Source organism: Poecilia reticulata, chromosome 9 (assembly GCF_904066995.2).
Source record: "Poecilia reticulata chromosome 9, P_reticulata-male-v2, whole genome shotgun sequence".
Classification (NCBI taxonomy): Eukaryota; Metazoa; Chordata; class Actinopteri; order Cyprinodontiformes; family Poeciliidae; genus Poecilia; species Poecilia reticulata.
The window spans coordinates 6,497,957-6,511,978 of NC_088838.1; the positions used below are offsets into that span (position 1 = coordinate 6,497,957).

The window sequence follows — 14,022 nt, forward strand, 5'->3', positions numbered from 1 at the left end:
TTTCCCTCCACGAACGCTAACTTTACTGAAACGACTCCACGAGCTGAAGACACTTTAAGGTTTGTCAAAACTTTGAAAAAAATTGGATCTCATTAACATGTCTAAAACCTTTTCCCCTCTGAATTGTAGAGTATAACTAATAACTTTCCTTTTGTGGCTAAATGAATATAATGTAAATGAACAACTTTCATTTTAATTTATTAAGTACTGTATCATTTGTGTGTTCTAAAAACAACAATGTAAAATAAGCAAAACTTTGTTTTTTTTTCTTATAGAACGAACAAACATCAGTTGTTCCTGTTAATTCAGGGGCTGCAGAAGAAGAAGAAAGGAGCAGATACAGTAGAGATTATTGATTAGGATTTGTGTTCAGTGTGATATTATTTATGTATATTTTCCTGGTATTTGCGGAATATTTTTCTTTTAATTTTAAACATTACAGTCGGTGGATGGTGCCTGTAAAAACCCTTTGTCCAGGAGCAGTGTGACAAACTATCCGTAAAATTGTATTTAGAACCTCCTCATCCTCTTACATGCTGAGCCCTTAGAAACTGCATGATAAAAACCTCTGTCCAACCGTCCATTTTCCTCTGCTGTTTCTGGATCATGGGGTAACAGCTTCAGAAAGGAGGCCCAGACTTCCCTCTCCCCAGCCACTTCTTCCAGCTCCTCGGGGGGAATTCCAAAGCATTCACAGCAGACACTGCCGCAATCCGCCTGTCGATCTCCTGCTCCCTTTTTCCCTCATTTGTGAACAAGATCTCCAGATACTTAAACTCCTCCACTTGAGGCAAGAACCCCTCTCCCAATTTCTCCCAGAGAGGAGACATTCCACGTCCCAAGAGCTGGAAGATCAGGTCGACGGGAACCCCTCCCTCAAGCACCATCCAGATTCAGAAGAGGACAGGACAGTTTAGGACAGAAGTTTTGTACATACAATCATAGCAAGGCCTGCAGCTGCCCCTAAACCCAGGCCAAAACTTAACCCACTCACAAACGACTCTCCACAATTTGATAAAAAGCCCCACATGCTCCAGCTTGGACACTGCCGCTCTTGATTAAAATTTTCCAGAATAGCTTCCACTATTTCATCCTGATCTGATTCGTTTAAATTGTAAGATCTTTTAAGTTTTTTAATAAGACCTGTAATTTCACCTAGCAACTCCTCTGTATTCAAATGTTGTAATCTCCTCCTTTGAACCCTGATATAAAAATCCTCAAGTTCATCTCTCAGGTTGTTGTCCATGTTTAAAGTTTGAAAAGTCTCTTCCAGTCTTTCTCCAGTGCTCGAATGAAAGATCTTGGGAAAGTTCAAGTACTTAGAGACAGTTTTATGATGTCATAACAAGAGAATGATATTATGACATCACAGAGAGAGTGATGTCATAACTGACATACATTTGGATTTGCATATATTTATGCATTTTATAAAATATGTTGATATGGTTTTCTTTTGCATATTATTGAAATATGTTTAATCTAGGTCATGCTAGTTCTGCTATTATATTGTTTTTGTCCTGTTTTAGTTTGTGAGAAAGTGTGGTGGGAATTTAACATTATGGCTCCTCCTTGCAGGAACTTGTTTTATGCCAGACACTGACCTTACCTCGATGCCCATTGTGTTTTACCAAATCTCTTTATTGCTGTTACAGATGGTTAATCAAACTTGAATGGAGGGTGGTGGGTTTTACAAACAGTTTACATACAGTTTTATACAAATATATGATTCATGTATGTTCTTGCACTGTTCCAAAATACAAGTTTATAGAAACTAAAATATAAAAATGGCATCCAGTAAATAAAAGGTCAGTATTTTATTTTACTTGCTTTACTTTCTTTGAAAAGGATAAGAAGGATGGTCATGTTTTATTTTATTTCTTCAGCTCACTTCCACTGGATGCAGGATTATTGCTTATATTTGAAGATTGGAATTTTGATTGTGGAGTCCCTTTTGTCATCACATTCTTATATTTTCTTTTTTATTTCTTTATTTCATAACTCAGTTTTTCTGACTTGAAGCTTGGTTCAGCTTTTATACTCACTTCTGGGCCCTGCCAAGAGCTGGAATTGTTCAATCAGAAAACTTCTCAAAAATGTCATGTAGTTGCATTTTATTCATGCTGCAGTATATAACTTTTATAAAAAAACATGTTTTCTCCATATTTGTTAAAGCTGCGTTACCATGTCATGACAGTTTGTTATGAGACAGATAATCATTGAAAACAATCAATCTCCTCCACCTCCTTCCTGAACTACTATTATCTAAAGTACTGCATTACCAGATAGCACACGATGTTAAATCAACATTGAATTATAGTTAGAATAGTTGATTTTTGATTGAAGTCGACAAATGACGATGGATCAACCTTGTCCAGAAGTTCAGACTGAGAAGCAAACTGGAACATTGCTAGCCAAGTATGTGAAGCAGGAAAATAGGTTGTAGTTACTTAAATTTATGCAAACCAATTGCCTCAAAAGATTCAATTACTGCGATATGTAAAAGACAAGTGTAGTTACATTGAGCGATTTTGACAAACAATATTCTTAAACTCATCATTTACCACCCCAAATCCTCGTTACTTTCAAATAGTTCACTTTTTATTTTATTCTAGTTGTTGCAGACTCAACTTAAAATAGATAAACTTGTAAAGCATCTTTTTTTTTCTTTTTTAAATCCAAAAGTTCCTGCCACTTGTTTAAGATGAGTACAAACAACAAGTTGATGACAATTAAGTGATGTTCACTTGAACTCTTTTATTAAGCAGAATGTTTTATTTTACAGTGAGGAAGGCCGGAGTCTAGCTTTAGCAGACGGCTGGAGGCATCTGACCCGCTTCAAACTCAGTACCTGTTTACTCTACGGCAAAAATTTGGTAAGATTAAATTTAGTCGGCTAAAGAAAGTCAGACGGTTCATTACGAGTGAAATCTCTTGAGGTAGTCAAGTTTCTTGTTTGTTCAGATCTTGCTAGTCATTTCCGTAGTATGATTACTAATAAACAGTTGATTCTTTTGTGTCTAATTGCAATCTAATCATTCAGTTCACAATTGAAGTTTTATTATCAGGATTCTGCAAATAGAATATTTTCATAGTATATTTCAATCATTCCTTTCATACAGTCGAAGCTCCCTGAAAATATAATTTTGTGAACTATAATTTTGATTCCTGAGTATCATAATATTTTACGAAATCTGACTGATGTGATCTTCTTGAATGCATACCGATGCTTCACATTGATCATTTATAAGCTTATCAATAACAAGAGGTGTACTGTCTGTTAGTGAGCATTATTGAACAGATAGCATCATTAGGACCAAGACAAAAAGTTGTAGATAATTTTAAAGGTAACAAAACGATTTACCATGTTGTGACCAACTTTTGGAGCCTGGTTGTGTAGCGAGCATGTTTTATTCTTTAGGTAAGTGTACCAACAGCTAACTTGGCTAATGTTATTATAAGCCGGGCCAGGTGTCAGAAGATGTAAGTCTCCGTGAGAGGGGCTACTTGATAACAAAAAAGCAAAGATTCACTGATTGAATTGTTGGTCGATAGCCAGCATATATTTGAATTTCTGCAACATGCAATGAATGAAGAGAAAAAAAACTATATAAAACCTGAATGACCATTTAGTTTGATAAATATTTACACAGAGCGTCATTCAATAAATTGATAGAAATCCAAATGCTCACATCAAAACATCAAATCTAAATAAAAAATACAAATTGTACTAAATATTTTAATACAGACTGATGGTTCATATTGATCATTTATAAGTTCTTAGTATTGGAACCTTAACAACTACAGGTGTGCTATATTTTGTTGGTGAACACACTTAAGCATGTAAGATAACGGATGGAGGGAAAAAAATCATTAGGGCCAAAAAAACAAACTGCGTATAAGTCAGAGACAAAAGCTGTAGATAATTTTAAAGGTAACAAAACAATTTACAATGTTGGAGCAACTCTTGGAGTGTGGTTGTGCACTGTAAAAAACTTTAAACATTGGGGAAAACTGAAAGATAAATATTAGTAGCCTAACATGGGCCTGTTTAGTCCCTGTCACATATTCGAGGAACTTTTACTGAAATGTATCACACTAGCAAGTGTTACAGAAAAAAAAAATCTACAAGTTTCAAATGTATTTAAACTTTACTATTTTGGAGAAAGCATGAAGCACTGAGAAGATCACTGTTGATTCAACAACATTCAGAATAATGCTGGTTTAAAGATAAAGCAAAATGTAAAAGCTTACAACTCCTGTTGTACCGCAGAGCAGATGAGAGAAGATCTGTGTTGTTGTGGTCTTGCCGAGATGATGCATCCTTTTATAGGACCGTACGGCAGTGAAACTGCTAATTTTTCCTTCAGAAGGATTGCCTGAGGCAGGCAATGCCAGCTGAAGTGTCAGAGGTCAGCCTCTCTTACCTAGTTATAGGATATATCATTCTGCGGAAGAGTACGAGGTAGGTTTTCATCATATGTCGGTTGAGACATATGATACATTACTTTTAAAGAGGACCATGTGGCATGAATCTGCTAATTTTCCTTCAGAAGGATTGCTTAATGTATCCTGAGGTGGGCATCACCGGCTGTGGTGTCAGAGGTCATCCTCTCTTACCTAGCTATAGGATATATCATATTCTGCGGAAGAGGATGAGGTAGATTTCACCGTATGTTGGTTGAGACAAATCATACTTTCCTTTTAAAGAGGACCATGTGGCATAAATTCTTACCTAGCTATAGGATATATCATTCTGTGAAATACTACGAGGTAGGTTTCATCGTATGCTGGCTCAGAGATCAGATACACACACACACACACATGCACACACACACGCACACACACACACACACGCACACACACACACGCACACACACACACACACACACACACACGCACACACACACACGCACACACACACACACACACACACAGCAAGCCGTATGCTGGCTCAGAGATCAGATACACACACACACACACACGCACACACACACGCACACACACACACACACACACACACACACACACACACACACACACACACACACACGCACACACACACACGCACACACACACACACACACACACACAGCAAGCCGTATGCTGGCTCAGAGATCAGATACACACACACACACAACATGATAATTCAACATGATTTAGAATATAGTATATTTATTTATTCATTTATATTTATTTATTCACATCAAACTCCGATTAAAATTTGAAAGAAGGGTGCCAGGGAGGTCAGGAGGTCACAAAATTCCCATCATATGATATATATGACATATGTTTGGGGGGTATTAGGCTATGTGGGGGGGGGGGGAGGGGGGCTTGATATCATTTAATATCAATTAATCCATCAAACTCAGATTAAAATTTGACAGAAGGGCGTCTATATATCTCTCTGTTGTAATTAGGGAAAAGCATCAGTATTATTGTTCTTTAGAGGTAACTTGATGTCACAATATTTTTGAGACCTCTAGAGTGGAAGGAGGGGCTGAATATCCTTGAGTTGCTTTTTTCTATAACTGCCATATTTAAAAAAATAATGAACACATTTTTTGTTAAACATTTTTTATTAAACAAAAATTTTCTCGGACTACTGGATCAACTACTGGATGGCCAGTAGTTGACAGCGTATTGTATGAAGCACTAGTGTCCACTTCAGTGCTCTGTGTGCTTTTATAGCGTAAAAAATCCACGAGAAATACAAAAAAAAACCCAGTTTTTCAATCGCTGTCCACTGAAGTGACCACTGAAAGGATTAATTTCAGAATTACTCAATTTACAGGAAGAATCGCTCCAGTGGTTTTTCTACAATCTGCAACATCATTTACTGGTTCAGTAACGCTGATCCAACAGGATTCCTCTAGATGCTGTTGGATCTTTTCACAGATTCTCTCATATAACATGCTCTCAGCACACAGTGACAGTTATAGCAAATATGTCAAAAAATTTTTTTATAAAAGTTACAAACTGCAACAAACCAAGCTATATGTACAGATATGGTCCAGTGCTGTTGATGACAATGATGAGAAAATAAAAGGTTCAATTAACGACAAGAAACTAAGCAGCAGGGTGGAAGAGACGATGCATCCCCTCGCTCCCAAACAGCCTCGTTGTTTACTTGGTGAAAAGCATCAGGATTCCGCTTTCATGATTATTTCTGGCTGACTGAATGTACAAGTTTACATTTTGACAGGCCGCTACTGAAACTTACCTTTCAGTTTGCTGGGTGCTTAGTTGACATGAGCAACTGAGAGGCGGTGACAGCCATGACAGCCGAGCTGCGCCGCAAAAATCTGCCATCTCAAACAGACGAGCAGAGTTTTGGAGAAAAGCCCTTATTAAGCCCATTTGGCACCCGGGGGACGCGCGCGCCCCGAACAGTTGCTCCTCTACTTCAACAAACTATTCACGAGTCAAACTAGATGTCGCTTGTTTGGCACTGAAGGATTGCCTTAAGTCATCACCGGGAGAAACGGTCCCACACGTTGTAAACGGGTGAGCGGACCCGGGAAACCAATTGGTTGAAATACCAATCGGTTTGGTATATCGGTTGAATCAGGGATAATTTTTTATACTTTTCTGACATTCTAAAACAAGCTTATGACAAAATTGTTGTACACTTACAACAAATGTCATAAAACATGTGAACGCAACAAAAAAAATAGTGTGAAGAAAAAAAGTAGCAATGCCTTTTTCTCCCAATAAATGATTGTTCAGCTCCCATCTCGTCTCCTGAACCCAATATTTTATATCTGGTTTTTGTGAGCTGTGTGTGATGTCACATCCTCACCTCCGACGCTTAAACCAGAACAAAAGAACAGGCGTCACATGATGCTAATAAGTCCTCACGCGATTTCCAGTTTTGACAGTTTTGCTAAAAATACTGTCAGTGAGTTTTTAACACTGCATCTAATATGTTTGCAAAAATCTGTGTTATTATTAATCATGTCTATAATATCAGTGTACGCATTAATAATTAAAGGACTGTTTGGGCCGCAACATCGGCATGAGTATACACACAGGGCTGGGTTGATTTTAAAAATGGACACAATGTAGGAGTAAGGATGTTGAGTTTTAGAGCTGCTTCTGTTTCAGATTTTAAAGTTTGTATCAATAATTGAGAATGAGCATGATATTGTAGCCCATCTGTTAAATTAGTCAAAAGCCTAAGGAAATGTAAAGCAGCAGGACTTTCACAGATCACCTCAAGTAGACGACGCCCCTCACCTCTACGACGCCCCTCACCTCTACGACGCCCCTCACCTCTCTGGCCTCGGCCGACACGTTTGTAAAAAAATCAGGTCGGCCTTCGGGTCGGTCTCACAAGGCTGCACTTCTCTGAGATACTGCAGCAAGTTTTAAAGTTCACAGAAGTTGGTATCACTTCCAATCACTGCTCCCCTTATTCAAAGCACTTTGGTTAGCGTCAGGGTAGCCATTGAAACGGATTAGCTTAGCCAGACACCTGCTGTTGCTTCGTTTCATTCTTAAATTACACTAACTCAGCCATTCAGGAGCTCAGATCTCATTAAGCAGAGCTCCGCGGGAAGGAACACTGACGCCTGAAAGTGCTCCTCCTCTCATCACCGTAATCAGCTCTGCTCTCGGCTCACCAGGCTGTCTGCAAACACCGCGCCGCCTAAGCACTGCTGGCGTTAACCCTTGTAAGGCCGGGCTGCCCGTGCAAAAATATGTTCACATAAAAAAAAACATTCTCTTTAATGCAAAATGTCCTGATGGATCTTAGCATTTGTAATGCAGTAAAAACTGTAGCGCAGCAAGAAAACTACATAGAACATGACATATTTTCTTTTCAATACCTTAAAGCTACAAGATGCAACTGCTATTTACATTTTTTTTACGTATTTGTTAAAATGTCTATAGTAAGAGACAGATAATGAAAGACGTGAGCTCCTCTGCCTTCTCGCAGTACTAGCTGCAGAAACAAGCCACTAATCAATCAGAGCCAGGAGGAGGGTCTTAACGCTGTTAATCATCGCATGCATGTGTTGCTCACTCTATTCCCCTTTGCTCTCGGCTACACTAGAGCTTCTTTCCTACCATGAACGCTAAGGTAAGATGAGGTAGGTAAGGTAAGGTTTTTATTTTTAACAACAAGGCAGTTCAAAGTGTTTTACATGAATTAGAAGAAAATACAACCAACCAAAAGAAAGACAAAAAGGTAGCAAAAGAAAAAAACTAAGTATAAAATGCTAATGCCAGTGCTAGTTAGCATAATACAGGCAGATAATCTGTTTTCTTATAACAGTAACTTATTTCTCTGCACATTTAGAAACGCCTACATGAGGATGATTGACACAGCGCTAAGACTCTCCTCCTGGCTCTGATTGGTTGGAGCAGTGCATTTCTCCAGATAATATTTGTAACACTGGAAGGAGCTTGATTTCTTTTTTTTTTTTTTTTTTTACAGATTGTTTGTAAAATAGTGACAGTTTATATATATAAAACACACTGTAGCTTTAAATGATCAAACACACATTTTCAGTTGTATTTTTTTTACCAGTAAGAAATCCATAAGTTTGATAACCATACACTTACCCGTGATGAGGTTGTCCACCAGAGTTGTAGGGATGCAAAAGATCCCCACGAGGAGGTCGCTGACCGCCAGGTTGAGGATGAAGAGGTTGGTCACTGTGCGCATGCATCGGTTCTCCAGGACGATCAGACACACCAGGACGTTTCCCACCATGCACAGCAGGAAGATGAAGGAGTAGGCCAGGATGTAACTGGCTGCTACGTACAGGGAGTGTTGGTAGTACGGGAAGAAGGTGAGGTTGGTGAAGTTGGCAGAGCCGTCCAAGCTGCCGTTGAGAAGGGTTGCTATGACGGCAGATCCCTCTGTCTCCATGGCTTCCTCGCCCATGTTCTCCAGGATTTCCATCTTTAGCATGTGGCAGCACAAACTGTACCGGAGCGAAACAGAGAAAACAAGAGTCGATTGACAATGCAGTCTGAACTAAGTTCTGACAGAATAGGGGAAAAATTAAACGGGAATAAACTAATCAAATTCTAACATATTTTTAGAAATATTAGTTTCCGTTTGCAATGGCAGCTAACAGCAACTAGGGCTGTGTAATAATATCGATTTTGCGATATATATCTATATTTTCTTTCATAGACAAAAATTGATATTCATCCGCAAGTATCGTAACATCCAACTGTCACTCACTGCTTGCTTCACCAGGAGAGTGATTCGGTCATCAGGCTTAGTGATTCCTTCAGATGTTAAGTGTCAAGGTTTAAAAGGTATCAAACTATTCAGAGCAGGGTACTTGGTGCACTTTATTTACTTTACAAATGCATGTAAGCTACAGTTTGTACTGTTTCAACTAAAAGAAACATGTTTTCTCACCACTTTGATTCATTTTGTCCAGCTGTTGACTTAAGTCTGTGTCCATGTCCAACCAGAGCCAGGTATTGTGTAGTTGGTGCTTTTAATCAGTTTTCAGTTAAGTTAATTCAGTCCAACTCTATAACAGTCACAAAATGTCACCAAAATCATTCTGTCCCTCTAAAATCTTTCAGAAAATCGCAAAAGTGTATTGAATTGTATCGTTTGCTGAATATCGCAATATATATCGTATCGTATCGTATCGTGATTATTGTATCACTACAGCCCTAACAGCAACCTCTATCTATGTGTATCTATTCTCTATTTGAATAGGTCAGTCAGTAAGATGAATACCTGTTTGCTTTTTTATTTGGATAAATGTACACATTTTGTTTCATATGTCATCATGCTATAACCACACAATTCTGTATTTTATTGAGATTTTCTGCAGTACATCAGCAAAAGGTATTGTGAAGTAGAAAACATTCTTTAGTTTGTTTTCAAACCATTTCACAATTAAAAATCTGAAAAGTATCTATTTGTAATTCAATCCCTCTAAGTTACATCCACAATTCTGTTGATTTATATCTCTTCCATGTTTGCACCTCTGATTAACATTTTGCACAGAGATTTATCTGAAACCATTTAAACTTTTCCCTTTTAATATGCAAAAAATGTTGAACACCATTTATACTTTTCATTTTACTTTATGGCTATGCACCAGGCAGCTGGTCTACTACATAAAATCCGAATAAAATACATGGGTGTTTTAAGGTGACAAATTGTGCAGACGTTAAAGTGGTCTAAATTTTAAAATTAAGTTCATCCATCCATCCATTTTCCTGCACCATTTTTCCATGTTTCTGTGTAAGGAGCGTGTTGCACTTGGATCAGTATTAATCTGTTCTATTAATACAGGTTAACTGATTTACAGTGTGAACGAGTAAAGATTTCTGAAGAAAAGATCAATAACGGCAACTGTTTAGGATTTACTCAAACAATCTCTAAAAATACATTTCCAATTTTACCAGCTTCACACGCAGGCACACATCGACTCCCAGCAGACTCAAAAAATCATTTTACAATGGCACCATCCTGAATCATTAAACCCAAACTCAGAGACAGAGCAAATGCAAAGCAGAGTCCATTGACGATGTGTACGCAGATGGTCTGAGGATGTGCTCATAAGAATTGATTTCCTGCATCCTTCAAAGGGCTAATTAGGTTCTGAAAATGACTGTTTAAGAGGCGAAACAGTGGAAAAAGAAAAGTGGAACAAAACATGTGGAGTTCTTAAATCTGCTGGGATTTAGCAAACACTCCAGGTGTGTTTGACACAAAGTGAAACTTGTTAGTTTCTTGTTAGTGAAACTAGTTTTACTTTGTGTCAAACAGCACTTCTCCCCTCCTTATGCAGGATGAGTTTCTCTTTGGGATTTTGGTGTCTTGAAATCCTTAGAATATCTAAAATATGTGACTATAGATGTGGTGGAATAAACCAGAAAGTAGCTCTTTCAGTTGATGATCCAAAACAAGGCTAACCTCACACTTTTGTGTGTGTGTATATATATATATATATATATATATATATAATAAAACCTGCAAGTTTAGCCTGGAAAAAAAAAGTTTCTTTCTTGGTGAAAGTAAGTAAACTAAAATTATTGTTTTAAGTCAATAATTCATATTTCTGAAAAAGTATTGGTTCTATTGGCAGATTATAACACTGAATTACAAAAAAATAATTTTTGGAAGTTGTCTATGTTGTTTTTTTTACTGAATTAGGACTATTTTGCACCTCTGAATCAAAAAATGACATCCATTTTACTCAGTCAGGTCAGGTTTTTATTCTAACTTGATTTAGAGAAATCTGATCTTCTGACTAAACTGATTACATTTTTGTGACATCATCAGTTAATTTCTGTTAATATTTCTCATCCAAAAAAGGCTTTAGAAAAAAAACTTGTTTTCTAACAGAGATTATTAATTTAATGTTACAAACCTGGATTTCTATAAATTGAATAATAAACACTGATCAGGGTAAGTACATGTGAAGTGAATATTGCGTCTCCGTCTCTTTCCTGTCCTGATGGAGTCTCTCCTCCTGCTCATCACGCATTGATCCAGATTCTCAAGAAACTGATCCAGATGTGAGAACAAGTCATGCATTTTGACCCTCATGTTGCTCCATAGTTCAGAAAGTTGACCTGATGGAGCAAAACCAATGTGATTTTTGGATTCTGCTCATCAAAATGATGTTAAAACAGTTGAAAAACCCCAGACAATTTTTTTCTCTGTTGGCTAGTGTTATTACACTTATAACAATATGTTTTTAAGGGCAACAACCTGACAGTGGAATGTTTCTTTTTCAGCAAAATTAAGGAATTATTAACTTAAATCAGTGCTTTATTTTGGCTAAAAGATTTCTTGTAAGCTTGTTTTGTCTTACTTCAAATGCACTGAGATATTTGCACTTGAAACTAGACCAGAAATAAGTGGTAAAAGCAAACAAAAAAAAAGGGTTTTTGCAGTGTCTCTTCATCACACTTCCTGTATAAGCAATAATAAAACGGTGAATAACTGGAGTGCAGCGTTGGTTGTCTGTAAGCCTGCAGGTTGAGGTCTCACTGCAGCAGCAGGGGATCATGGGGGTCAAGATGCTAAAGGTCACACAGAAAGTTGGAAGCAAGGAAGGGAAAGACAGCAGAGAGGAAAATGTGGATTCAATGCAGGATGTTCAAACCTTTTAAACTGTGTACCAAAATTGGTGAATTGAAAGCACCCAGGGGACACAAGTTTCTTCTTCTTTATAATATAACTTGTTTGTGAATTATTTTCTGACACATTATCAGGTTTTTCTGTGCTTTTACAGTTTTCTACACATTTTCTTTGGTCAGATCCTGTTAGGAATGCTAAAGCTAGTTAGCATAGCCACCACCGACAACGAATAAACAGCTTTCCTGTAACACTAAGTTGTTTCTCCAGCATTAGCACATTAATGATCAACAGCGCTAAGACCCGCCTCCTGGCTCTGATTGGTTGTTTTTAGTCGGGAGCTGTGAATTCAGGAAGGAGGTCGATGTTTCACAGACTATCTGTCTCATATTACGACGTCACGACATGGTGACAGTTTTGACAAATATGCAAAAAAGCATATTTTTTATAAAAGTTGAATACTTTTATAGAGAATATTTTAATGAAACCGAGTTGGTCGCAGTTTTTAACCAGTAAGGTATTTCCCTGTGATAAAATCACCAGAACTCTGAAAATATGAAGACAGACTGCTACAGAGTCGACTGTTGTTGTGTTTAGCATTTCTTCCTACAGTGCGTCACTGAACTTGGCTGTAGCTTTAGAGGAACCACTCAACATTTTGAGTCTGGTAGTGGTGACACATGTGCCTTAAAATGTTGAGTATGCTGTCAGAGCCTTGACATCAGGATACATTTACTACAGTGTCACATGCCGAGCCTGAGGTGACTGTCACCTATGGCTGGAGTTTTGTCAGATGCCATGTCTCTGCCTTTTTATTGGCTGACAGAAATCAGCCACAGTTTCTGTCAGTCGCTTGTTTTTGTGGTCACAGCGAACAAAGGTTATGAAAGTCGTCCTGTAAATAAACTTGGTTCAACCTTTTAGATAAAGTTAAACGATTGCAAGCTGACTTCCTGTTTTAATGTTTCTACTCGATGGTACAAGAAAATCCAAAACACAACAACTAGTGGCTGGACTTAAGGAGTGTGACAGACAGACAGACAGACAGACAGAGCAGGGTTGGCAAACAGATGGACTAACAAACTGAGACAGAAAGACAGGAGCTATAAATACACAGAGGGGCTGACAAAGCTGGTGAAAACAGTGAGGAGCAGGACGGGGACAAGCTAGCACCAACCAGTCACACACAGCAGGGTGAAAAAAAGAACGTTTTTCACACGTCCATCGATTGGCATCAAATTCCCACCAGGTCTCAACAACAAACCAAGTAATCCACACATATGAAAAAATCACAGAAATGAGTCATTAGATGAGATTATGGGTGAAATTTGGAATGTTGCTGGCTTGTTCCAATCTTCCAATGTAAACTTTAAATGAAGAAAAACATCCTTTTTCTTCGGCAGTTGAGTCTTTCGAATTGAGTGTGCATTGAGGTTCCATTGTAATGGACTGAATTACTTGGGTTAGGGTTAGTTATTTAACTGTGCCGTTCCACATCCAGCCCCCTGCAGACGGTGGATTGAAACTAATCCATCAGTATGATGCTCCTCATTATTTCCAGGAAGTAATAATAAACCTGAACAAAATATGAACTGTAAGGGCGACACAGGATTTCATAAGAGACATGACACAGTACACAATGCAGCACCAGGGTGTTTAGTCAGTGGGTGCATGAAGAGCAGAGACAACATGTCCTCTGTGTTGTATCTAATCAGATAAATATTTTGATTAACATAAATTATGACAGGCAGAGAACGATGCTTAACGACTTTCCCTGAATTTACATCTCAGAAAGAGTCTGGACTGCTCATTTCTGATTCTATATCGGTATCTTGTTCTATATAGATGCCGATATATGTTAGTGCATCGGCACCAACATCGGCATCGAAATTAGTAATTTTTTGACATATTGGTATCAGTCAGGCAAATCCAACCAGGCTGATATTAAT

General features: G+C 38.0%; 1 protein-coding gene across 1 annotated transcript in view; it reads right to left on the reverse strand.

The window, feature by feature from the left end:
* Positions 1-14,022, reverse strand: part of npffr1l2 (neuropeptide FF receptor 1 like 2) — a 103,121-nt gene that overhangs the window by 40,850 nt on the left and 48,249 nt on the right. The window contains exon 2 of the mRNA XM_081611322.1: positions 8,569-8,933. Coding sequence (XP_081467448.1) covers positions 8,569-8,920 — 352 coding nt within the window. The 5' untranslated portion in view covers positions 8,921-8,933. The remainder of the gene's footprint in view (positions 1-8,568; positions 8,934-14,022) is intronic.